A 25947-nucleotide genomic window follows, 5' to 3' on the forward strand; every position below is an offset into this window, starting at 1 on the left:
AGGAAAGAGAAATCATAGGGACTTAATATGACTAAACTGTTTACATTCCTACATGGGAAGATGATACATGTAACTCATAAGAACTTTCTCATTATTAGGGCAGTTAGAAGCAGTATATATAGACAGAGGGCACAGATATGAATATGAATTGAATATGAAGGGATGATATCTAAGAAAAATAAAATTAAGGGGTAAGAGAGGAATGTACTGAGATGAAGGGAAAGGGAGAGTTGGAATGGGGTAAATTATCTCACATAAAAGAGGCAAGAAAAAGCTTTTACAATGGAGGGAAAGAGAGGAGAGGTGAGGCAGAGTAAGTGAACATTACTCTCATCAAAACTGGTTCAAAGAGGGAATAACTTATACACTCAATTGGGTATAGAAATCTGTCTTAAACTACAGGAAAGTAGAAGGGGAAGAGCATAAGACATGAGGAGGGGGATGATAGAAGGGAGGGCAGATTAGGAGAGGGTGTAGTCAGAAGCTAAACACTTTTTAGAAGGGACAAGGAGAAAAGAGAAAGAGAACAGAATAAACAGTGGGGAGACAGAATTGAGGAAAATATAGTTAGCAATAGTTATTTTGAAAAAAAGTTTAAGCAAGTTTTTCTGATAAAGGCTTCATTTCTCAAACATATAGAGAAATGAGTCAAATTTATAAAAATAAGAACCATTTCCCAATTGATAAATGATCAAAAGATATGATCAGTTTTCAGATGAAGTAATCAAAGCTATCTATAACAGCATTTTAAAAAATATTCTAACTCACTATTGATTGGGGAAATGCAAATTAAAACAATTCTGAGGTACTAACTCATACCTATTAGATTGGCTAATAGGACAGAAAAGGTAAATGACAAATATTGGAGGGGATGTGGGAAAAATTAGACATTAATGCACTATTGGTGGAGTTGTGAACTGATTCAGTCATTCTGTAGAACAATTTGGAATTATGCCCAAAGGGCTATAAAACCATGCATACTCTTTCACCTAGCAATACCACTACTAGGTCTGTATCCCAAAAGTGACAAAAAAAAAAAAGGAAAAGGACCTATATGTACAAAAATATTTACAGCAGCTCTTTTTATGGAGGCAAAGAATTAGAAATTGAAGGGATAACCATCAATTGGGGAATGGCTGAACAAGTTGTAGCATGTGATTATGATGGAATACTATTGTACTTTAAGAAATGATGAGCAGGATGCTCTCAGAAAAACCTGGAAAGATTTGCATGGGCTGATGCAAAGTGAAATGTGCTGTGTACAAAGTGACAGTAAATAAGTAATAACAGTAAGAAGATCAACTATGGATGACTTGGCTATTCTCAGCAACACAACGATCCAAGACAACTCTGAGGGATTTATGATGAAAAATGCTGTCCACCCCAAAGAAAGAACTAATGGTGTCTGAATACAGATTGAAGCATATTTTTTCTCCTTTCTTTATTTTTCTCGAGGTTTTTTGTCTATGTTTTCTTTTACAACATGACTATTTTGGATATGTTTTACATGACTACACATGTATAACCTATATCAAATTGTTTGTCTTCTCAATGGGGAGTGGGGGTGGGGAGTGGGGCGAGAGGAAGGGAAAGAATTTTGAACTCAATGTTTTAAAAACAATTTTGAGTTCCAAATTTTCTCCCTCTTTCCCTTACCTCCCCTCTCCCTGAGACAGTAAGCAATTTGATATAGGTTATGCATGTGCAGTTGTGCAAAACATATTTCCATATCAGTCAAAAGAAGAGAGGACCGAAGGAAAAAAAAATCCAAGGGGGAAAAAATAAAGTAAAAAATAGTATGCTCTGCTCTACATTCATACTTCATCAGTACTTTCTCTGGAGCTGGAAAGCATTTTTCACCAGAAGTCCTTTGGAATTGTCTTGGGTCATGGTATTGCTGAGAATAGCTGTCATTCACAGTCGATCATCATGTAATAGTGCTATTACTGTGTACAAAGTTCTCCTGGTTCTGCTCGCTTCATTTTGTGTAAGTTCATGTAAGTCTTTCCAGGTTTTTCTGAAATCAGCCTGCTCATTATTTCTTATAGCACGATAGTATCCCATTACAAGCATATACCACAACTTGTTCAACCACTCCCCAATTGATGGGCATCCCCTCAATTTCCATTTGAATTTCAATTCTTTGGCACTAAAAAAGGAGCTGCTATAAATATTTTGTACATATAAGTCCTTTTTCCCATTTTCTTTTTTTCTCTTAGTAGTGCTATTGCTGGTTCAAAGGGTATGCCAGACCAGTTCGCAGTTTCACTAACAGTGCATTACTGTACTTATATTTCCACATCCCCTCCATTTACTGATTTTCAAAAGTGCGCTAGGTCCCCATTCCATTTCTTTGAAGAGTGGAAGATATGAAACATGCTATGGATATACATTTTCAAACTTTTCTAATATATTGGTAGGTCTTATTTTTTCCTCTTCTTTAAAAATATTATTTGTTGTAAGAGATATGTTTTTTTAAAAAAAAGGTATCAATAATTTTTTTAAGTCAACTCGCGGTGGGGAAAGCCTCCAACGCAACATCATCCGTCAACTACAAAACACCACCAGTACTCCTTACTCTAGCGGCCCCGGTTCTCTCGACTTCCTATGTCCCTCCCTTAATTGACGCGACTCGCTCTTTACGTCTCTGCGCCTGCGACAGCTTTCTTCGCGGCCTCCGCGTTCGGCCGTAGTGATTGGCTGGTGCGTGATTGCGTCATCTTCTTGCGCCGCTAGAGAGCAGGCGTCCCCCCCCACGTGGGCGAGCGGTCCCCCGACTATGTGGCTGGGAGGTTCCGCGGCTCCTGTCTTCCTGCTCTCCGGAGCTCGCTGTGCCCTGCGCGGATTCACCTTTGTCTGGCTCCGGGGCAGCCCCCGCGGCTGCAGGCTGATTATGGCAAGCGGTGGGTGCGAGGCTCCTGAACGGAAGGACAGAGACCCCGGCTGCTCGGAGGACCCTCAGGAGCAGCCGCTTCTGAAGGGCGGCGCTGAACCCTCCGGGAAGCAGCAGCTCCCGGCCCGGGAGAAGAAGCAGGCGCCAGTTCCAGCCCTGTCCCCAACCTCTGACGGGCGGAAGAAGCGGCGGGGGCAGGTCGGGGAGCGCTTCGTGCCGCCCCCGAAGAAGCGGCGGGCCGGGGTCAGCTTCAGCGAGCAACACTTTGCCGAGACCAGCTATTACTTCGAGGGCGGGCTGCGCAAGGTGCGGCCGTACTACTTCGACTTCCAGACGTACTGCAAGGGCCGCTGGGTGGGCCGCAGCTTGCTCCACGTCTACAGTACCGAGTTTCGCGCCCACCCCCTCTCTTTTTACGAGGCGGCCGCCAGGGCCGGCCGCCTGCGCCTCAACGAGCAGCCGGTGCGAGACCTCAGCGTTATTCTTAAGGTGGGGCCCCTGGGAGATGAGGGGGAGACGTCCAGCACCAAGGCAAGCGGCTCTTCCCAAAAAGCCTTCCCCGAATTCCGCCTGCAGATCTCCTTAGTGCGCTCACTGGTGGTGCCAGGGCATAGAAGGCTCAGGAAGACCTGAGTTAAAATGCAGCTGCAGACATCTAGCTAGCAGTGTGTCCCCTGAACAAGTCCCTTAACCTCTCAGCCTCACTTTCCTCATGTGTATTAAGGGGATAATAATAGCACCGACCTCCCAGAGTGGTGGTTGTGAGGCTAAAATGAGACAGTATTTGCAAAGCGCCATATATAGACCCTAGCTAGTATCATTACTTTTTATCCTTGTGTACTTTTCCTGTTACAATGGGATCGTGTCTTGTGTTCTCGTTAGATGGCAAGCTCCGTAAGAACAGCGGCTCTGACGTCTCATTCGTAATTAGCAGGAGCAGTTTGGCTGATTAATTGGGTTAGGGAAGTAGACTAATCGATAAAGTAGTTAACCTGACCTCTTGGACAGCACTGGTCCTTCCTTAATGTGGGTTTCACAGACACACAAAGGCCACATATGGACAGATTGGCACCGTTTTCCTAGTTCTTTTATGGATCTTGTTTTCCAATCAAGTCATAAAGCACTGGATGCCACATTCTAATAATGAAGACCTAATTAATGCTAAATATAGTTGGAAGATGTCCTCATGGTCCTTACATGACAGTTTCTTGCCACCAAATCCTAGCGTGATGCTGGTACCCAATCATAACCTTCCCATAGTTTTTTAAGTGAGATCCATTTTTCTTGACTTGTATGTACCGTTTGACACTGTTGAACATCCACTCCTTGACACTGTAATCACCTGATTTCCGCTATAGGATTATCTCCTGGCTCTCTCCTTCCTGTCCATTCTTTTGAGGTCTCTTTATTCTCTACCCTTCCTGTAAGAGTAGGTGGGTATATCCTGGTGTCTGTCCTCTGGATCTCTTATCTTCATTCTGTGGTTTTTTCCCCTTCTTGATGATCTTTTTTATTTCATCAGCTTCAATTCCAATCTCTGTATGAAAGAATCTTAAGTATGTGTTTACAGATGACTTCCACTCCTTGGTGAACATATTCACTTCAATGTCCTGCTAACACTTTAAATGTAACAGCCCAAAATGAAGTCGTTTTATCTCTCACCCTTCCCCTAAATCTGCTTTTTCTCATGATCCCCTTGTTTCTATTAGTGGTACAACCAATCAGTTCTTCCTTCTTTCCTCACCTCCTACATCCAATTAGTGGTCAGATTTTATTGATTTTATCACTAGCATGTGTCCTTTCCTTTCTGCTCCTACCTTCTTAGCACCTATGAGTTAATAAGTACCTCCAGTCTCTCCTTTACATCAGTGCCAAAGTAATTTTCCTCATATGCAGGTCTGATGCTGCTCAAAGACCTTCAATAGCTCCCCATTATCTATAGGATAAGATAATGAACTTTTTTCTGGCATATAAGGCTGTCATGATCTGTCCAGTTTTATTTCACATTATTTCCTTTTCATGTATACTATACTATTAGCTACTTTTCCTCTCTTTTCACATTGACACACAATGTCCTCTTGTTTGAAATGGCTTCTTATATCTGCCCGTTAAAATCCCTTCCCTCTTTCATGGATGGGTTCAGATGCTGCCACCCCTTCCATGAAGTCTTCCTGGCATCCCCAACTAGGAGTGATCCTCTACCTTCTAGACTTCTCTGCTCTCCTGTGTACTTGTCACTGCTGACTTTAACTTTCTGTACATATCTCATCACTCTTAACTATGTTGTAAATCCCTTAAGTGCAAGAAGTATTTTTTCCAACTCTGTCTCTCGGACACCTAGATATGTGAATCTGCACACATCTGATTTGCTGACTGCCCCAGTGTGTACCTAACCTGTGGGATGTGACTTACTGGTCCCCATTCATAATGGGGATCGCTGTCACAACCTGCTTTCTCATTTCCTCCTTCCCCATAAGAACTCTCGCTTTGTTTAAAAAAAAAGACATTCAAGCAAAACAAATCAACATTTTATCCATGCCTTGTGTTTAGCCAAGGGAATATAAGTTCTGTGAGAGCTGACACTTCCTTATCTAAATTTTGAACTCTAGCCTCACAGCTTTCCGAATATTTTAGATGCTTAATAAATGTTTGGTCAGCCAGGTGGCAAAGTGGACAGAGTGCTGACCTAGAGTCAGGAAAACCTGAATTCGAATCTGGCCTTAGACACTACCTGTGTGACCCTGGGCAAGTCACTTCACTCTATTTCCCTCAGTTACTCATCTGTAAGATGAGCTGGAAAAGGAAATGGCAAACCACTCCAGTAGCTTTGCCAAGAAAACCCCAAACAGGGCATGAATTCAGACACAACTGAAATGACTAAACAACAATAAATAAATGTTTGTTGAGTGAATAGTTTTAATAATTCCTTTTGAGATTTAGGAACTATGATCAGTTCCAGTGTCTGCCTATAATTTCAGAGAACTGACAATGAAGCATACCTCTTAGCAAAGAGGTGGTAGATAGTACAGTATAGGTTTTGAATGAGGCATATGTTTTCAGACATCAGGCAATCAATCTTGCCTTTATGAAGTGCCTACTATGTGCCAGGCCCTCTGATGGATGCTGGCGATACAACAACAAAATATGAAACAGTCCTCAACCTCAAGGAGCTTGCATTCTACAGGGTTAGAATGTGTGGTTTGCTTGAATATCCCTTTTTTGTTACTAGGAAAGGTCCTGTGGGGAGATGGATGGGCAAGAAGTCATTTGGAAATGAGTAATGTGTAAAAATAATTCAAAGAGCAACAACAAAGCATTTAAAAAGAAACCCTTGAGAGATAGTGTGGTGTAGTAGGATGAGTTCTGGACCTGGGGTTGAGAAGACCCGGGTCCGAATCCTACCTCAGACATTCACTAGCTCCGTGACTTCAGCTGAGTCCCTTAATCTTTAGTCTCCTTGTTTGTAAAAATGAAAGGGTAAGACTCTTAATGTCCTCTGACTTCTAATGTCATTCTGACCCTAACTATCTGTGATCCTTTCTCCGGAATGGTAGTGGCTGTTCTGGTGTCCCTGATGCTCTGCTCCTTTCCCACCTGGATTGGGTGCAGGCTTGCCTGACACTGAGCTGACTCAAAGACATGTATGTCTTTGGCAGGACAACGACTTCCTGCAGAACACCGTCCACCGGCACGAGCCCCCCGTGACAGCAGAGCCCATTCGCCTGCTAGCAGAGGACAACGAAGTGGTGGTGGTGGACAAGCCCTCCTCCATGCCTGTTCACCCTTGTGGTCGCTTCCGCCATAACACTGTTATCTTTGTCCTGGGCAAGGAGCATCGGCTTAAGGAGCTGCATCCTCTGCATCGGCTGGACAGACTCACCTCAGGGGTGCTCATGTTTGCCAAGACGGCTGCTGTCTCTGAGCGGATCCATGAACAAGTTAGAGATCGTCAGGTAAAGTGAGGCAGGCGGGCGGGGTCCTTTCCACTTGTGCCCTTCTCCAAGGCCAGGTGCAGCTTGAGCCCACAGATGTTCAGTGTTGGGAAGGGGATCATTGAATTCTAAATCTAGAAGGGCTTCTCATCACCTGGTCAGGGTCAGGCCCTGGAATTCTCGACATTGTATGTTGTTTTCAGAGGGCTCAGAGATAGAGATCATAGGCTGGTAAAGATGTAGAGTTTAAAAAGGACCTAAGAGGTCATCTATTCTAACTCCTGATTTTACAAATGAGGAAACTGAGGTTCATAAGAGTATGGTGAACTGCCCAACATCACACAGTAAGAAGTAGCAGACTACATAACCCTGGTTGGTAACCCGTTCATCTGAACTGAATGCTATTTAATTATAATACCAAGTGTGGCCCCAGAAGGGAGATGAGAAAATGTACCTCTTTCCCTCCTTTGCAAAGGTGGGGAACTGTGGGGGTGAATGTTGCATATACTGTCCGATTTGGATGATTGGTTGCTGAATTTTGTTGATGTACTTTTTTTTCCTCTCTTCCTTCATTACAAAGTAACAAAGAAATGTTGCAGATGTTTTGCTTGCTGGATAATGATGACAGTTGCTAGTGGCTATTGCAGCGAGAAGAAGGAATATACTTTGAAATAATGGAATGTAAAAACAAGATAGCAATAAAATTAAACATTTTTCTTTTTTTTAAATAAGTATATTTTTAACATTCTTTTTTAATTTTGAGTTTCAAATTCTCTGCCTCCAGTCCTTCCTCCACCCATTGAGAAGGCAAACTATCAATTATACTGTGAAGTCATATATATTAGTCATGTTGCAAAAGAAAAAAAATAGTGAGACAAGTATGCTTCAGTCCGTGATCAGAGTTCATCAGTTGTCCCTGTGGAGGTAGAGAGTATTTTCCATCATAAGTCCCTTGGAATTGTCTTGGATCATTGTCTTATCAGAGTTACTAAGTAAGCATTTTTAAAACAATGTGTTAAGGTGGAGAGGGGCAGGTGGGAAGGGTGCTAAAATTTAAGGGAGATGCCCTATAAGAGGAAGAGGAAAGCTTGGACACAGAAAGCTCCATGGTGGTAGTTAGAATCTTGGGACTGCTGAATCTGGATGTGGGAGAAGGGAATCCAGAATGCTTGAGGGTGGCAATCTAAGAGCTGGAGATTTTTTGCTGACTTTGTCTTCTCTTCTGTAGCTGGAGAAAGAATATGTGTGCCGGGTGGAAGGAGAGTTCCCTGCTGAAGAAGTCACCTGCAAGGAGCCCATCTTGGTGGTGTCCTACAAGGTGGGGCTGTGCCGTGTGGACCCACGGGGCAAGCCCTGTGAAACTATTTTCCAGAGGCTGAGTTACAATGGTCACTCTAGCGTGGTCCAGTGTCGGCCTCTTACTGGCCGTACCCACCAAATCCGGGTACACTTGCAATTCCTGGGCCACCCTATCATCAATGACCCCATTTATAATACAGCAGCTTGGGGCCCGGCCCGGGGCCGAGGTGGCCATATCCCTAAGACAGATGATGAGCTGCTAAGGGACCTGTTAGAAGAACACCGGGCTAAACAAAGCCTGGATGTTCTAGATCTCTTTGAAGGGGACCTACCCCCAGGTCTTAAACCCACCTCAGACACGTTTTTCAAGCAGGACTTGAAAGAGCCAGCTTCAACTCCAGAGGAGCCAAACCAAGCAGTCTCCCTTGATTTGGACACAACAGAGCTGGCCCCCAGAGAGGCAGCTGGGTCAGAGCTTAAGAATAAAGAGATAGACCCTCTCTGTGAGGAATGCCGTTTGGTGAGACAAGACCCCTTGCCTCAGGAGCTGGTGATGTACCTCCATGCCCTACGCTATAAAGGGCCTGGCTTTGAGTACTCTTCACCCATGCCTGCCTGGGCACAAGATGACTGGAAGGAAGACTGAAGGGTGTGGTTCCTGGATTGCCTTCTGCATTGGAAGCAGGCCACCGTCCCTCACAGAGCTACTATGGCTAGCACCCTTTAATGAGGGAAAATGTACGTTCTGTGTTGGCATTTGGTCGCTAGAAAGGAGGAGTCTTGGGTTTTGAAAAGTTTGCTCTTTTTCAGAGCAAAGAAAAAATTACATACCTCATTTGCCATCCTACCTCCAGCCAGAGTTTTGGCATCTCTTAGTTCTGCAAACGTTCCTTCCCAGTGTCTCTTTTTAGGGGGGTTGTTCTCTGAGCTTTTGGGGGCTGCTGCTTGGTCCCATACCCTGTAACTGTACTTGGATCCCTTCAGCCTTCCTTGTTATGCAAGCAGAGTTTTTCTCTCTCCTGCAGAAAGTTTTTGTCCCTTCCACTGTGATTTGATTGCTTTTTCTCTAGGAATATGTAATATGGTACCTAGATTTGTGAAATGCTATTTTAGTCAGGTAGGAAATATTTTTTAAATGCATTGTTTTTTACATCATGATCTCTTCCCAATTCTGTGTCTGTCTGTTCCCCCTACCCCAACAAAAATTGTTAAGCATAACTGCAAATGACAGATTATGTAACAGGTCCCAGGCCCCATATTCTCCACCAAGAGGTGACATCCCAACCGCAGTCATCAGGAACCAACCTTGATCACTGTATTTCATCTCAGTTCTGTTGTCATTTGCAGTAATGTGACCATTGCACACATGGTTCTCCTGGTTCTGCTTTCTTTGCATTGTTAGCAGTTCATACAGCAGTTCCTAGGGGCTCTGAATTCCTCGTTATTCTTTAGGTACAGTAATAGTCTACATATGCCACAGTCGATCTGTTCCCCAGTCATTAGGCCCCTACTTTTGTTTCCAGTTTTTTGCTTCTATAAGTATTTTGGTTTGGATGGGACCTAGGTATGTTCTCAGTAGTGGAATCATGTGGTCCAAGAGTACATACCCAGGTGACAAAAAGTAGAAAGATCAATGGATTGAGTCAGAGGACCCAAGTTCAGATCCCTACTCTTTACTCTTATGATCTTGGGCTAGTCACTTACATCCTTGTTGGGCCTCAGTTTCTTCATCTGGAAAATACAGGCGTTGGATTAGACATGCCCTAAACTCCCTTCTTAGCTCTAAATCTATTCTACTTTGACTTTTCTCACAGACTCCAAATTGATTTTCAGAATGGTTGTACCAATTCAGAGCTCCGTCAACGGTGGTGTTGGGATTGTTCCCATAGCCCTCCCCTCTGAGATTGATTTTTTTTTTTTGAATAGGTAAAAGAGGTTATTCTTTGCCTCATTTCTTCTTACCTACCCTTAATCACTGACTGGACATTGCCTCTGACAAACCGAGACCTAGGGAAGACCTTAACTGAAAAGTGCTAGGGTCTCCCACTGCATCCAATACTCCTGAGCAGTATCTTGCCTCTGGACCCAGTTGGCTGTAGAGGAGAGAGTAAAGCTGATAACTTCGCACTGCCCTGCCTCACTTAATCCAATTCACTTGCAAGTCATGACATCATGTTTGTGCCCCAGGGAGAAAGGCATTTATGTGCAAATTATATATGTGTAGGTCCCTAGTTGGAAGGGTTTAGACTGCTGGAGTGAGGTCAGTGTTGGCTAAGTATTAGCATTTATTTGGTACCTTAAGAATCCTTAATTTCATCAACTTTGGGCCATCCTCCACTAATGCAAATTGCAACTACTCTTCAACTTGAGAAACCAACAGTGACTTGCTCTGCCAAAAAAAAAAAATAGTTCATCCTCCCAGGTGCTTAGCCCCCTAGTGAGGATCCTCTTGGCATTTAAATTTTTTTTCACTTAATAGTATTTTATTTTTTTCCAATTATATGTAAAGATAGTTTTCAGCATTCATTTTTGTAAGATTTTAAGTTCCAAAATTTTTTCCCTCCCTCCCCTCTCCCCAAGACTACAAGCCGTCTGATATACAATCATGTTAAACATATTTCCACATTAGTCATGTTGTGAAAGAAGAATCAGAACAAAAAGGAAAAACCAAGAAAAACAAAAAGGTGAAAATAGTACGCTTCCATCTTCAATCGGACTCCACAATTCTTTCTCTGAATAGGGATAGCATTATCCATCACAAGTCTTTTGGAATTGTTGTAAATCTATCATAGTTGATCTTGGCAGTGTTGCTGTTACTGTGCGCAGTGTTCTGGTTCTGCTCACTTCATTCAGCATCAATTCGTGTAATAGGCAAGCATTTATTAAGCCTCTGTTAACAGCTGTATACATAGGAGGACCAGCTAGCTTTTCTTAGCACAGCTTTTGGGAACCCAGGATCACCTCAGCACCACAATGAAGCTTCAGTTAAAATTCAATGAGCACTAGGAGACTGCCACCACCCTAGCTCAATCCCTTAGCATTTGTAGCCTAGACCAGAGGTGGTCAGGCTGATGAGATTTGGGGTTAAGGGGTGCTCAACACCCCAAAGTACCAGCACGCCGGATCCTGCCAGAAGACTTCAACTCAAGCCTCCTCAGGCAAGGAAAAAGACAGTTTATTAAGGATTCGCCATGTTGGGTTGTCTTAAGAAATCCCACCCTTTGGGACGCTTGTTTTCACAAGTGGCCAGATTGAATCTGGGCACCTTCATAGAGACAGGATGAGACATATACACAAAGATTGTAGGAGGGATCTAGGGTGGTCCTGGGGTCATGGAGGAGGAATTTAGGGAGGGTCTTGAGGAGAAGTCTAAGGAGGAACTTGGTGGGACTGGGATGAGGTCAGACTCCAGGAACCAAGAGAAAGGTATTAAGGGTGAGAAGTAGCTGAAGGCTACCAGGAGATAACAAGACAATGTAGGGTTAGGCTAGTTTAAGGGTAACAGATTTGGGCATAGACACTTTGACAAGATCAAGGGTGGAAACTAGCCAGATCAAGTGGGAAGGTTCCAGGGGGTTCCCAGAGACTGTACCCTTATCAAGGCCACATGCAGTTCACAACACTCCCAACTACAGACTGAAAATATGATTGGGAAATATTTAACAAAATAAATTAAAATGAAATAAAACATAGTGTTGATACGTGTATTTCTATGTCAATATGTGTCCTACAGGGTTTGGTGGCCCGTTTCTATATGACTTTAACACTACTGACCTGGACTTTTAATTAGACTGTTTGGTTTCCCTGTTTCTAATCACTTCCTTCTGCAATCCATCCAAAGTAGTCTCCCTACAGCATAGATCTGACTAGGTCATTTCCCTACTCAAGAGCCTTTCATGGTTCCTCATTACCTCTGGTATAAAATGCAAACAGCCTTGGCATATAAGGCCCTCCAATATCTGGCTTTGTCCCACGTTTCGAGCTTTATATCACATTACTCCCCTTTGTGCAACGCGTTCCAGCCAAATTGCAATGCCAGCTGTTCCGTAAACTTTCTCCTGCCTGCTTATATTTTCCTAACCCATTCCCTATGAGTAGAACTCAATCATTTCTTTTTTAAGAATTTATTTATTATTCATTTTCAATATTTACTTTTATGGATTCTGAGTTCTAAATTTTGCCCCACCTCCCCAAGATGACATGAAATCTGTACTATATACACATACAATCATTAAACATTTCCACATTAATCATGTCGTGAAAGAAGAAGCAGAACAAAGGGGAAAAACACAAGAAAGAAAAAATAAGAAAATAGTCTGCTTTGATCTGCATTCAAACTCCATAGCTCTTTCTCTGGATGTAGATAGCCTTTTCCATCGTGTCACTCATTCGTTTATGCCTCTCAGAATCCATGGCCTGGCTTTAGTGCTAGTAACTCTGGAAAGCAATTGTTGTGTGTGATGTTGAAAGCATTGTGCAAGGTGATGGGGGTACAAAGGCAAAATGGTCATGGAGAGAACATGCATGGGTAAATACAACATATACTATAATTTTTTATTTTGCAGGGGGAGCACTGTTCATGGGGAAAGGGTATCAAAAACTTCCATGTAGGAGGTTGTACCCTAGATAAGTCTTGAAGGAAGTTGGATTCTAAAACATGGTAGAGTGAATTTGAAGTGTGGAACTTGTACAAAGATCTAACAGTGGGAGATGGGAATATCATGTATGAGAATAGTAAGTCTATTATGGAACTTAGTGAGTGAAGGAAAATAATGTGGCATCTGGAATGTTATACTAGAGCCAGATTGTGGGAGGGTTCAATACATAAAAAGTAAGGAACTTCTATTTCATCCTAGAGTCCCTGGGGAACCACTGAAGGTTCTTAAGGAAGGAAGTGATATGGTTGAACTTGTGCTTTACAAAGATTGCCAATTGTGTGGAAATTTTATTTGGAGAGGAGAGATTGGAAGCAAATAGGCCAGTGGGGAAAGCAAAAGCCTGCTGGTGGGTCGGCCTGCCTAAAGTGCTTCTCCCACCCAATTCATCCATTTAGCCACCAAAGTGATTTTCCTAAAATTCTGGTCCAACCATATGACCTCCTTACTTAATAAACTCTAGTGGCTTCCTGTTGCCACCAGGGTCAAATACAAACTCCCCTGCTTGGCGTTCCTAACCCTTCATTACCTAGCCCCCTCCTAACCTTCCAGTCTTCTTACACCCTACTTCCCAATTCATACTCTTCAGTCTAGTGACTGGCCTCCTGGCTATCTCACAAACAAGACACTCCATCTCAACTTCGGGCATTGTCTCTGGGAATTCTCTCCCTCCTCTCCTCTGAATATTGACCTCCCTGGCTTCCTTTAAATCCCAACTAAAATCCTACCTTCTACTGGGAGACTTGTGCAGTCCCTCTCAATTCTAGTATTCTATTTATCTCCTATTTATCCTGTATATAGCTTGCTTGGTCTATATTCGTGTTGTCTCTCCCATTGTATTATAAGGTTTTGAAGGCAAAGACTGTCTATTGCCTCTTTCTGTATCCCCAGCATTTAGCACAGAATAGGCACTTTAAAAAATATTGATTGAGGGCCTAAAGTAGGTGGTAGTTTTGTGACTAGAGAGAAGTCAAGGGCACAATAGAATAGACAGATCCTGAAAGCTGACTGTAGGGGGTATAGTAGGGTGGATGACAGGGATGGAGAAGAAGAAGAGTATAGAGTTCAAAAGGATTCCAAGTTTGCCAACCTGAGTGACAGAAAGGTAAGTGCATTGTACACTAAACTCTTCTTAAAATTTTATATTTACTTATCTGTATAAATCCGTGGGGAGATCCTTCCTGTCCTGCCATTACAATGTAAGCTTGATGGCAGGAAATGTTTTATTTTTGTTTTTGTAGGTGCCTGATATGCTTTTAGGTAGCTAGATGGCTCAGTGGATAGAACACTGGGGCTGGAGTCAGACCTGAGTTTAGATCCAGCCTCAGACATTTACTAGCTGTGTGACCCTGGAAAAGTCACTTGACTTCTGTTTGCCTTAAGCCACTGGAGAAAGAAATGGCAAAGCACTCTAGTATCTTTGCCTAAAAAATCCCATGGATAGCACTGGCAAGCTATAGTCTATGGGGTCATGAAGAGTCAAGGCTCAACTGAACAACAATAACAAAGCATACTGTTGCATATGGTATCCAGTTGGATTGGTATGCAGTCCAACAGGCATCTGTTAAGTGCCTGCTGGGGGCTGGCACAAAACCTTGTGCTAGGTAGCAAAAGAATAATGAATTTGTGACCCAAAGGAACTTAATGCAACTGAAAGGATACATATATCTGCATGATCTCAGTAACCTCTCTGAGCTTCAGATTCTTCATCTGTCAAATGAGGGGTTTAAACTTGGTACCCTCCAAGGTCCCTGCCAGCTCTCTATCTGTGATCCTAGGTATACAGATATAGACAGAGAATCGTGTTGGGAGGGACCTTGAAGATCATTTTGTATAAATCACATCATTTATTTACAGATGTGGAAACAGAGGCCCAGAGAGGTATATGATTATTTGAGGAGGGGGTCCTGACAGCTATAAGCAGCTCAGACAGTCTTCCTTGGGAGGTAGTACATGGGCTAAACCCGGAAGGAAGCCAGACTAAGGTGGAGGGAAGGAGAGATGACAGCCTTTGCAAAGATGCTGAGGCAGGGGTTAGACCATGAGTTCCAAGAACCCCAATAAGGCCTGTCTGGCTCCAGTGTAAAGTGCTTGAAGAGTCATAAAGTGAAATAAGGCTGGCAAGGTAAGCTGGAGCTATACTGTGAAGGGCTTTAAATGCCAGCCAGAAGAGTTTTTGTTTTATCCTAGAGGAAATATGGAGATTTCATAAAAGAGGGACATGTCCCCGTTTGTGCTTTAGAAACATATATTTGACAGCTAAGACGAGGGTGGATTAGAAAGGGGAAGATGCCGGAAGTCAGTCATTTAGGAGGCTATTCTAATAATCCAATATTGAGAAGATGAGGTTCTGGATCAGAGGCAGTGGCCACATTAGTAGAGAAAGGGAGAGAGACAAGATATGTTTTGGAGATAGATTTGGAACAACTTGGCAGCTATGTAGGGGATGAGATGGTTTGAAGGTCACCAAAGAATCATGGACTATGGGGGAATCAGAGAATCTTTGTGTAAGTGATAGCACCTGAGTTGAATCTAGAAGAAAGGGGCAGCTAGGTGGCGCAGTGGACAGAGTCTCAGCCCTGGAGTCAGGAGGACCTGAATCTTGAAGAAAGCATCTGATTCTAAAGGAGGTCAGAAGAGTAGGAACATGTGAGGAGAGGAGCTAAGGAGATCCGGATGCCTTGTATTCCTGTCCTGGGGGATGAAGATTTCTTTAAATAGCAAATAAAATGTCCATTTTCATATTCAAAGTAGAATAGAGAAAGGATTAGGCATGAAATCATCCATCTTTCAAGGATTGCTTGCTTTTCCTTATAAATATAGAATAGCTTCACTGTGTACCTTGAGGCTGCCCATATCTCCTTCTGGCTTTCCTTCTTGTTTCCTTCAGTGATGGCCATCTCCTCTTCACTAAGAATATCTGGACTTCTAGGGCTGTATGTATAGTGAGTCCAGCACATGACAAAATCAGCCACAGACCAAAGACATACCCCAAAGTCTAGTGGTTGTAGGGTAATAAATATAATATGTCAGCAGGTACTCAGTGGCCCTTTCTCTTACAGCTTAGCTATTAAATCTTATATTGTCCTTTTATTCTTGGTTTACATTTACCCCCATTTCTTTCCTAATTCAATTCAACATACATTTATTAAATGACTGCTCTATGCCCAGCACTGCAGTAGATTTAAGACAAAAATCAAACCAAACCAAACCATCCCTACCCTTGAGAAGCCTACATTGTACTGTTTCATCCTCCTCCTGTCAAGCATTATTAGTCTTCCAATGGGCGTTGAGCACTTTATCAGGCAGGTGTTAAAAGCATATACTATATATATATATATATATATATATATATGTGTGTGTGTGTGTGTGTGTGTGTGTATGTATAAAACATATTTATATTATATCATATATTGTTACAAATAGAGTAATTATATTATATTTATTTTACATTTTATATATTTATTTATATTATATATGGAGAATTTATTATTGTATATAGAGAGAATATATAAAACAGCCCCTGTCCTCAAAGAGTTTCCCATCCTTGAGACAGAGACCCACGTACTTAACAAGAACCATAGAAATGTTAGAGCTAGAAGAGACCTTTGACACTATTGAGTAAAATCCCTCCCCCCACATCCATCCCTATTTTGTATTTTGAGAAACTGAGGCCTAGAGAGAGCCAGTGACTCAGGATCAAACAGCTGATCATTGTAGAGGTAGAATCAATGAGACTTTGCAACTTTCACCCAACCTGGTGTGTTAAAGAGAGTGAAGAGACAAAGATGACCCTGAGATCATGAACCTAAGTGATTTGAAAGATGGTGGGATGAACTGGATTTAATCTCAGTAGGAGGGGAGAAAACGAATTTGTTCTTAGTCCTCATTTCATTTGATCCTATTGCAGCTTTTGACATTTGGCATAAATGGATGCAAATCAGGCAAATGTAAAGCCTTACAATTGGGTTCTAAAGATCAGCTTCAGAAGTACAGTGTTGGAAAAGCATGGTTCGATGGTTAAGAAAAAAAAATAACTGGGCATTTTATGTGGCCCTGTGGATAGTGCTAGTGGATAGAAACTAGCTGTGTAACCCTGGGCAAATCACTTAACCTTTGCCTCAGTTTCCTTAGCTGTAAAATGGGGATCATAATAATGCCTTCCTCCCAGGGTTGCTGTAAGGTTAAAATGGGATATTTGTAAAGTACTTAGTACAATGCCTGGTACACAGTAGGAACTATGTAAATACTTATTCCCTTCCCCACTATATGAGTCAGCAGTGTGATGTGGCAATCAAAAGAGCTAATATGATCTTCAACTGTGTTAAGAGAAGCATAGGTTGCAAGGAATAAGGAGGTGAGAGTCCCTCTATACTATCCCCTGTTCAAACCTCATCTGGAATATTGTGTTTGGTTCTGGGTGCCATACTTTAAGAAGGATATTAACATGATGGAAGATTTTCAAAGCAGGCACCAGGATGGTAAAGAGCCTTAGATCCATGTCATCTGAGGATCATTGGAAGAAATGAGATGTTTAAGACCTCTTAATAGATCTCTTAGCAATAAAGTACCAAGGTGCCCCAAATAGACAATTTTATAGGATCATAGATCTAGAGGAGACTTTAGAATTCATTGATTGAGTCCAACAGCTAAAGTAATTGTGTCCCAGGTAAGTTAAGCTCAAAAATCTCAAAGGTAGTTAAATAATAGGGCTAGAATTTAAACACTGGTTCTGTAAATCCTATAAGCCTGTAAATAGGATGCTTAGATAAGAGAAGACTTCAGAGGATATGCTGACTGTGTTCAAGGATTGTCGTGTAGACTTGTTCTGTTTGGCTCCAGAGGACAGGGCCAGAAATAAGGGGTAGAAATCAAAGAGTGACAAACTTAGGATCGTTGTCAGGAAAAACCTCCAAACAATTAGAACTTTCCAAAAGTGGAATGAGATACTTTTGGAGGTGAAGGGTTTCCTCTCACTGGAGAACTTTGGGCGCAGACTATATGACCACTTGTTAGTTATAGGGAAGTAGGGAATGCTTGTCAAGTGTGGGTTGGGTTAAATAGCATCTGAGGTCCCTTCCAAATCTAAATTCTGTGATTCTGTGACCTTCCTTGAGCTTCCCCTGGCTTTTGAGACACTCTCCTCTCTTGGTTCTTCTCAGCTGTCTGACCACCTCTCTGTATTCTTTGGGTGGATCACACATTATCATGCTCCTATCCACTAAACTTGGGAATTTCCCCAGGAATTAGGTCTCTTATGTCTCTACAATCTTCAATAAACTCACCAATTACTATAGGTTCAATGATCTTTAAACAGATACTATCCAAATGTATATATCTAATTCTAATCTCTTAAATTTGAGGCCTGTATCACCAGTTATACCCTGGATATCTCTACCTGAATGTAGACTTCTCAAATTCAATATGTCCAAAATGGAACTCATTACATTTTCCCCCAAACCCCTGCAGCACCACCATCTTTCAAATCACTTAAGTTCATGATCTCAGGGTCATCTTTGTCTCTTCACTCTCTTTAACACACCAGGTTGGGTGAAAGTCACAAAGTCTCCTTGATTCTACCTCCACAATGTTTCATCCTATCTCCTCTCCACAGAGTGTCTTTTTTTAAAAAGATAGATTTTTTTATTGATATCTTTTGTTTTTACACAACTCTGTTTTATCTCTCCCTACTCTCCCCTAGAAAGTCATCATTTTTTTTTCAAGTTCAGGCTCTTATTACCTCTTATCTAGACTACCGTAGCAAACTCCTAATTGGTCTCCATGCTTTCAAGCTCTTCTCTCTCGAATCCATCCGACACACATCTGCCACATTGATATTCTTTAAACACAAATCTGGTCCTGTCACTTCCCTAATGAAAAATCTCCTGTAGTTCCCAATTAGTTCTAGAATAAAATTAATCTTCAGCTTGGCATTTTAAGCCTTCCACAATCTGGTTCTTTGTTTACCTTTGTAGTCATGTTTTACAGTACACACAATTCTCTGTTTCAGTAAAATTGGCACAATAGGTATAGTGCACAATTTTCCCTCTCACTTCTCTATCTTTGTACAAATGATCCGCCATGTCTGAATTGCTCTTCTTCCTCTCCTCTGGCAGAATCCCAACTTTAAAAATATATATATACTTATAATTTATGTGAGTATTGAGATGCGAGAGTAGATCACTTAGCAGTAAAGGTTAGACTAGGGTGCCCCAAATAAACAATTTCACAGGATCATATATCTAGAGGGGACTCATTGATTGAGTCCAACAATTAAAGTAATTGTGGCCCAGGTAAGTTAAACTCAAGGTCTCAAAGGTAGTTAAATAATAGGGCTAGGATTTGAACCCAGGTCCTACAAATCCAAATGAGTACACTTTGCACTGTACTCCATTTTGTCTCCTGTTTCTATCACTTCTGTACTCTCAGAAATCAAGTTGTGTGGGATGAAAGACCTTCATCAATTAAAAGTTAATTTATAATAAGGAGCCATCTCAGGGTGGGAACAGAAATAAATTTTATTCCATTCTCAAGAATAGGGCGTCCCCTGCTAGCACAGAGCAGAACCAGCAAAGGAGGTGCTTTACAAAAGGCAAAGCACCAATACCTAACACAAGAGAATTCCCACCCACCTCTGACCCTGCTCACCATTGGCTGGGAGGTGGGCTTACAGTCTGAGCACGAAAGCTAGACAAAGAACCGGGAAACTGAGGCACAGAAACTCCAATTCCCATTCCCTTAGTTAATGATTACAACCGAGGTGACATCTATAAATCTAAAGAAGGAGAATAGGATAAGGGGAGGGGGAGACCCTCCCTATTCTCTTACAGTACTTTTACAGTAAAGGAAAGCAGGTCACAGTGACTCTATTCTAACTGAGCAAATCTTTAAACCAGAACCAGAAGAAAGGACAAAAAGTTTCAGGGTAAACTTTCCCAGAGTCTGAGCCATCAGACTCTCATGGCCTCAGAATTTTTCTACTTCCCTATTTCTTGATTTTTAAACATTTCTTAGTATATATGTATATATATATATATATATATATATATATATATATATATTTATACATATCTTCTCTGTGAAGTCTTCATATTTTATTTACCTCACACAAAGTTCTTTTCTTAGCCTGACTCTTCCTAACACTACCACCCTCCCCAGTGCTGGAAAGAAGGAAATATTTCTTATTAAGAAACATTAAGCATCAAGAGAGGGTCACGGTAATATAGTAGAAAGGGTTCTGCTTGGCTTCCTTCAAGGCACAGCTATCACCTCCTTCATGAGGAGCTAAATAGTAGGATAGACAGATCTGAGCTCAAATGTGGTCTCAGACATTTAGAACTACTACTACTGGCCATCAGTTACATGATGTTTTACCAATATGATCTCATTTTATTTTCACAACAACTCTGAGAGGTAGGTGCTAATATTATCCCTATTTTACAGTTAAGGGAATCAAGTCAGACAGAGGTTAAGTGACTTTTCCAGGGTCACGCACCTAGTAGGTATCTGAGGCTGAATTTGAACTCAGGTCTTCTTGGCTCCAGGCCTAACATTCTAATTACTACTGTGACCCTGAACAAATCATTTACCTTTTGTCTGCTTCAATTTTCTCATCTGTAGAAATGGGGATAATAATGCCACCCACCTCCGAGGGTTGTTGTGTGGCTCAAATGAGATGATATTTGTAAAGCACCTTACAAATCTTAAAACACAATGTAAATGCCAGGGAGCAAAAAAGGCCTTTTTTGACTTCCCTCTCCTAGTTGTTAGTGGTCTTTCTCTCTTGAAATTACTTTGTGTAACTTTATATATGGCTTGTATTTATTTATCTATGTGTATGTCATATCTCCTGTAAGATTCGTGAGGGAGGATGGGGACTTCTCCTCTTTGCCTTTGTACACTCAACACCTAACACAAGGTGCACAGAAGAGTGGACTGATAAATGTTGGTTGCAGTCATTTGGATTGATTTGGTTTTTGCCTACAGGTTTTCAGGACCTGCCTTTTCTGGGACATTGCTGCTTTGGGCCTTGCCTGTTGCATGACAAAGACTGAACCAAACCCATCTGGAGAATTCATTTGTGGCCCTCTATCCCCAGACTCCATTTCCTCTCACTTGACTTAACAGTTTAGATCTCCAGGATTAGAGCATCACTGCTCACTTCCTCTGAGACAAATCAAAAGGTTTTGTCTGCTTTCCTGTCCTCCCTTCTCTGTGGTAGTTCTGAAATATAGCACCACCTTTCCCTCCCATATGAGTGATCTTCACAAGTGTAATAGTAATTAAGGTGGGACTTTTTCCTTTTCTTCTCTTAAGCGCCTTTAATGATTCTGGCCTTTGTTTGAATGGGGCAGATAAAGTGGGATCTTTTTGTCTTGGTTATTTTCTCAGAGACAATTGGGAGTCATTTGTATATGATGTGATACTGGGGATGGGGAACTATCCTACACCCAGCCTGGGTGAGGTCAGGGCTCTGACCAGGCTAAAATTGAGGACAGCTTGGCCTTTGACTTTTGGGGGTACACTCATGGAAAGAGTACTCTGGGTAAGCTGCAGCTGCCCCCCTCCCCCAGCTTTACAACTCAGATGTTGGTTCTTCTCTGGTAACTACGTGTTGTGATTTGAATCAGACAAGGTCTGTCTGTTGATGTTTATAATTTGTTTGTATTTGCTCTGAAGTTCAGGGTGCTGACTTTTTCCCCTGCACTAAGGGAATGATATTTGTGTGTTGGTTTGAAAGAAGATTGTTAACCCCTTAATGCTACTTTCCTTCGTAAAGCAGATCAAAAGAACCTGTGGTGGCAGCTTTCTGGGTGCTGGTTGTTGGTGGATCTTACACCCCCACAGCAGCTGCTAGCAAGATTGTTACTACACTGGGGAGGAGGTGATTAGAGAGGAGGGAGTGAGCATTGGCTGGAGCTTTTTGTCAATTAATCAGCATGTATTTAGTAAGCTCTATGTTCCAGATATCGTGCTAGGTCCTGGAACTATAAATACAAAAATGAAACAGTTATTGCCCTCAAGGAGCTTCCATTCTACCAGAGACAACTACACAAATAAATATATCTCATCATCTCTGTTATCTGCGCCTTACATCCTACAATTTCATCAATCAATCAATTAGATTGAGGGGGAGCTGGGAACTCAATTGATCAAGGGTCTCTGGGTCAGACCTGCACAACTTGGCAGTAGGTAGGAGCCAAAATTAAAAGAGACTAAACTTCTTTGGGCCACAGATAGGTTTTCAGCAGCTCATTTTCCAAGTAAAGGTATAATTAATGATTAAACTATTTTGCAAATAAACCATATATTTAAAAAGAAAAATTTCAATTAATATCAATTAATCACACTTATTAAGATTTTTATTTATCATGAAATCACATCAATGTTAAAAAAATTACTTTGCCACGCAGTTCAAGTTTTAATACATTTTTCGGGTTTTTTTTTTTTTTTTACTGTTTACTTTTAGTAAGGACCTAAAACCCAGTGAAAAGAAGCTACTCTCTCTCCTCTCAGACTAGAGACAGCCTGATGATGGTTGGTTTCACATGACAAGCAGGAAAGAGTGTGCAGTGGCAACCCACCTGCCAAGTTACATGACAGGGCACGGCACAGTAGTGACTAGTAGAAGATCAGTTTAGCGGGGCATGGACAACACATTTGTTACATCTTTCCTTTTACATCCTCTACATTTTTCATGGGCCACCGGCAATCCTTTGGTGAGCCCCAAGTGGCCCAAGGGCCGTGTGTTGTACAGGTCTGGTACACATACACTATTCTAATTTAACTGGAAGAACAAGAGCTGGATAGATGAGAGAGAACTAAGAGGTGTACAATTTGGTTATCTAATCTCATTAAATTGTGAGCTCTATGAGGGACTATCTTTTGCTTCTTTTTTGCATCCCAGGAGCTTAGCACAATGCCTGGCACATAGACTTGTGTTGTGTTTGTCCTTCGTTCTCAAAGAGGACCGTGACATCAGGGAAATGGTGACATGACTTGCAGTTGACTTTGATTTGAGTGAGGGAGGGCTGTGCAAGGTCACCAGCCTCACTTTCTCCTCCAGAGCCATCTGGGTCTGGTGGCCTGATATTCACCAGGACTACTAGAGATGGCCCAGGATGCAATGGGAGACAATAAATGACTGACTGGTTGGGATATAGACTACTATGCCATAGATTTGAAGCTGGGAAGGACCTTATCTAGCTCAACCCTCTCATTTTACAGATAAGGAAACTGAGGCCAAGGCATAGTGAGTGTCACACATCAAACCTGAGATCACACAGGTAATACCAGAGCTGGGCTTCAAATCCTGGTCCCATTGCTCTAAATCTTGTTTTCTTTCTTGTGTAAGGGGAAAGGGTACGGAATTATGCCAGTCAGCAGCACAGAAAAAACTGTGTGCAGTCCCCATCGCATAGGATCATGGTGAGGCCCAAGCAAGATAACGTGTGAGGACTTAGAAAATCTCCAAGAGCTAAATGAAGGTCAGTTATTGCCGGCATGTTCTGCAGGGGCATGACTCTGCTCTCATACTAGGAGGAGAGATGGTTTTTCTCCAATTCGAACGGAAAGTTGCTTTTCAACACAGATGAGGGAGGACTGTCTGTGGATTTGCAGCTGAGGAGCTTCCTGTCCTCCCTACGTCATCCTCTCCAGGCAGGTTGATGTGCCTGATTTCTTGAAATCGGTAGAGCCCTGCCCTCTGGAAAGAAAGCCCTTGGGTTTCTCCTGGTTACACCTGGGGATACTCCTGTTGTTTCTACTTTATTATTAATTATCCCTATATAGAGAGTGTTTTGTAAAATTTATCGAGCTGTCTTAATAACCATTCGGGGAGGATGAGAACTATCCCTGTTTTGCAGAGGGGCAACTGGAAGGTTCAGAGAGGTTAACCAACTGGCCTGTGGTTATAATGCTGGCGAGTACCAGTGTTAACTCAGTTCGAATGATCGTAGACTCGGAGCTGGAAGTGACTTCTAAGCTGAGAGGCCATCGACTCCAGTTCCATTATACAGATGAGGAAACAGAGGCACAAAGCAATTAAAGGATCTCCCCAGGGCCACACCTGCCGGTGATTATCAAAGGCAGGATTTGAACTCGGGCCTTCTCCCTACTGCAAATATAGGCACTGTTTTTCCCGTTATCTCCCCACTTATTCCTAACGTTGTTTTCACTTGCTGTATCTGGAAGGAAAGAACATACGCGTCAGCGGCTTGCTCACTTAGCCGGCTCAGAGCTGTCGAATTGGGACTGGGGAAGGATCCTAATGACAGCACCTGGAATATGAAGCCCCACCATTGACTTGTACACCCCTAAGAGCAAATCTAGGTCTGGAAAATTATCCCATCGACAGTAATGGAGACATTCTATGTGTTACAGAGTTTATTCTCTGCAAAAAAAAAAAAAAAAAAAAAAGGGAGGGGGGCCGGGGAAATAAAAACCGCAGATTTTCTAATCTCTAGGCTAGCCTCTCCACCTCTCTTTCCCTGGGAGCTAAGAAGCATTCTAGAATTATTTACTTATTTTGTCCAACAAAAATTATCGAGTTCATACTGTGTATATGACGTTACTCATAGGAGGAAGGTGAAATAAATTGAAAAGTAGAAAATACTGTTGGGCAAGTTATCTCTAAGGTAGGATAAATTGTCTTTTATCTTTTTGTGTTAGAGGTATTGCAAATATCTTTTTTACTGAGACTTGAGGCAAAACTGCAAACGATGCGGATGAAAGGCTAAATTAGCTTCTTTTATCTTTCTGTGTTAAAGGTATTGCAAATATTTTTTTTATTGAAACTTGAGGCAAAACTGCAACAGATGAAGATGGGCGGCTAAATTACCTTCTTTTATCTTTCTGCGTTAAAAGTATTGTAGGTATCTTTTTTTTTTACTGGAACTTGAGGCAAAATGACAACAGATGTGGAGAGGAAGTTAAATTGCCTCATCTTTTTGTGCTGGAAGAATAGCGGTCTCTGCTTGAGGCAAAAATAGGTACCGACGAGGATGGGATTCGAACCCACGCGTGCAGAGCACAATGGATTAGCAGTCCATCGCCTTAACCACTCGGCCACCTCGTCACAGAAGCCTAAAGCTTCCTGGCAGCTATAGGGAATATAACCATCCGGGCCGTGACGCGCTGCTGCGGAAGTCGCCATTCTGATACTTCACTATAGCAAGCAGGGTTCCCTGTTCAAAAAAAAAAAAAAACCGATGTGGCCGCCGCCATACTGTACGGACTGCCCTGAGAAAGAAAGAATGCTCTCCGGATAATCAGAGTGGACGCAGAGAGACAGGAAAAAAGACAGCGAGAGGCAAAGGAAAGGGAGAATAATAAAACGGAGCCGCCTGATCCAAAATGAGGCGGGGACACTAGATTGGGTTGAACGCCTGGGGCTGGGATAGGGGGAGGGGAGAAAGGGGGCGGGGCTAAGGTTGCGGCGCTTCCCAGGCGCGCAGGCGCGCCGTGTGCGCCTGCGCGGCGCGAGGCGGTTAGATTTGAACGGTGGCGCTGAGGCAGCCGAGGAGATGTATGGCAGCACCTAGCACCCGCCGGAGCAGAACCCCGCCGCGAGCGGCCTCATCCTCCCCCACGGCCCCCAGAGGATGAGTAGGCCAACAGGTGGGCCCTGGAGGGTCGGGGGAAGGGTCTCTGAGTCCCCGACTGCTTGAAGGGTTTCCTTGTGTTGCTTGGATACCCCTTCCCGAGGCGGAGCGCGGGAGGGCGGTGCCGCCCCCGCGGTTGCCTCCCGGGGCCGGCAGGTAGGCCTCGGGTCCGGCGCCCCTAAGGGCCCTCTAGCCTGGGACGAAGCCGGAGAGCCAAGAAGGGGCCTCGAGGAATATCTGAACCAACCCCCATTCTTCCCACCCAGATGGGGAAACTGAGGCCCGGGGCGCTATACTTGACAGGAAGCTCCACAAACCGGAGCTGTCAGTCATTGATCCCAACCCCACCCCCAGAGCAGAAGACCTTGTATTTAGCTACTTTGGATACTTATCGACGTGGCCACTTTACGTTCGTTCTGTCTCTACACAGGGACCTGGGTTAGAATGTCAGTGTCTTGGAATGGGGTCCTTGTGCCTAGCACAGTGCACGCCCTCCCTCGCTCCCGCCAACCCCGCCATAATAGGCACAATGAATACTTGCTGGTTGGTTGGTTGGTTGATTGATA

At 42.7% G+C, this 25947-nt stretch overlaps 1 protein-coding gene and 1 non-coding gene across 2 annotated transcripts; one reads left to right on the plus strand and one right to left on the minus strand.

Annotated features, from left to right (window-relative positions):
- The first annotated feature begins 2763 nt into the window (after positions 1 to 2763).
- Positions 2764 to 10776, plus strand: RPUSD2 (RNA pseudouridine synthase domain containing 2). Its single transcript, XM_036769638.1, has 3 exons — positions 2764 to 3382; positions 6550 to 6846; positions 8054 to 10776. Exons 1-3 carry the CDS (start codon positions 2780 to 2782, stop codon positions 8768 to 8770), a joined length of 1617 nt encoding a protein of 538 aa, XP_036625533.1. The 5' UTR covers positions 2764 to 2779; the 3' UTR covers positions 8771 to 10776.
- Positions 10777 to 24773: 13997 nt separating this feature from the next.
- Positions 24774 to 24855, minus strand: TRNAS-GCU. Its single transcript has one exon. It is a non-coding gene; the product is annotated as a tRNA-Ser (tRNA).
- Positions 24856 to 25947: the final 1092 nt, after the last annotated feature.

This window comes from Trichosurus vulpecula, chromosome 8, assembly GCF_011100635.1.
Source record: "Trichosurus vulpecula isolate mTriVul1 chromosome 8, mTriVul1.pri, whole genome shotgun sequence".
Classification (NCBI taxonomy): domain Eukaryota; kingdom Metazoa; phylum Chordata; class Mammalia; order Diprotodontia; family Phalangeridae; genus Trichosurus; species Trichosurus vulpecula.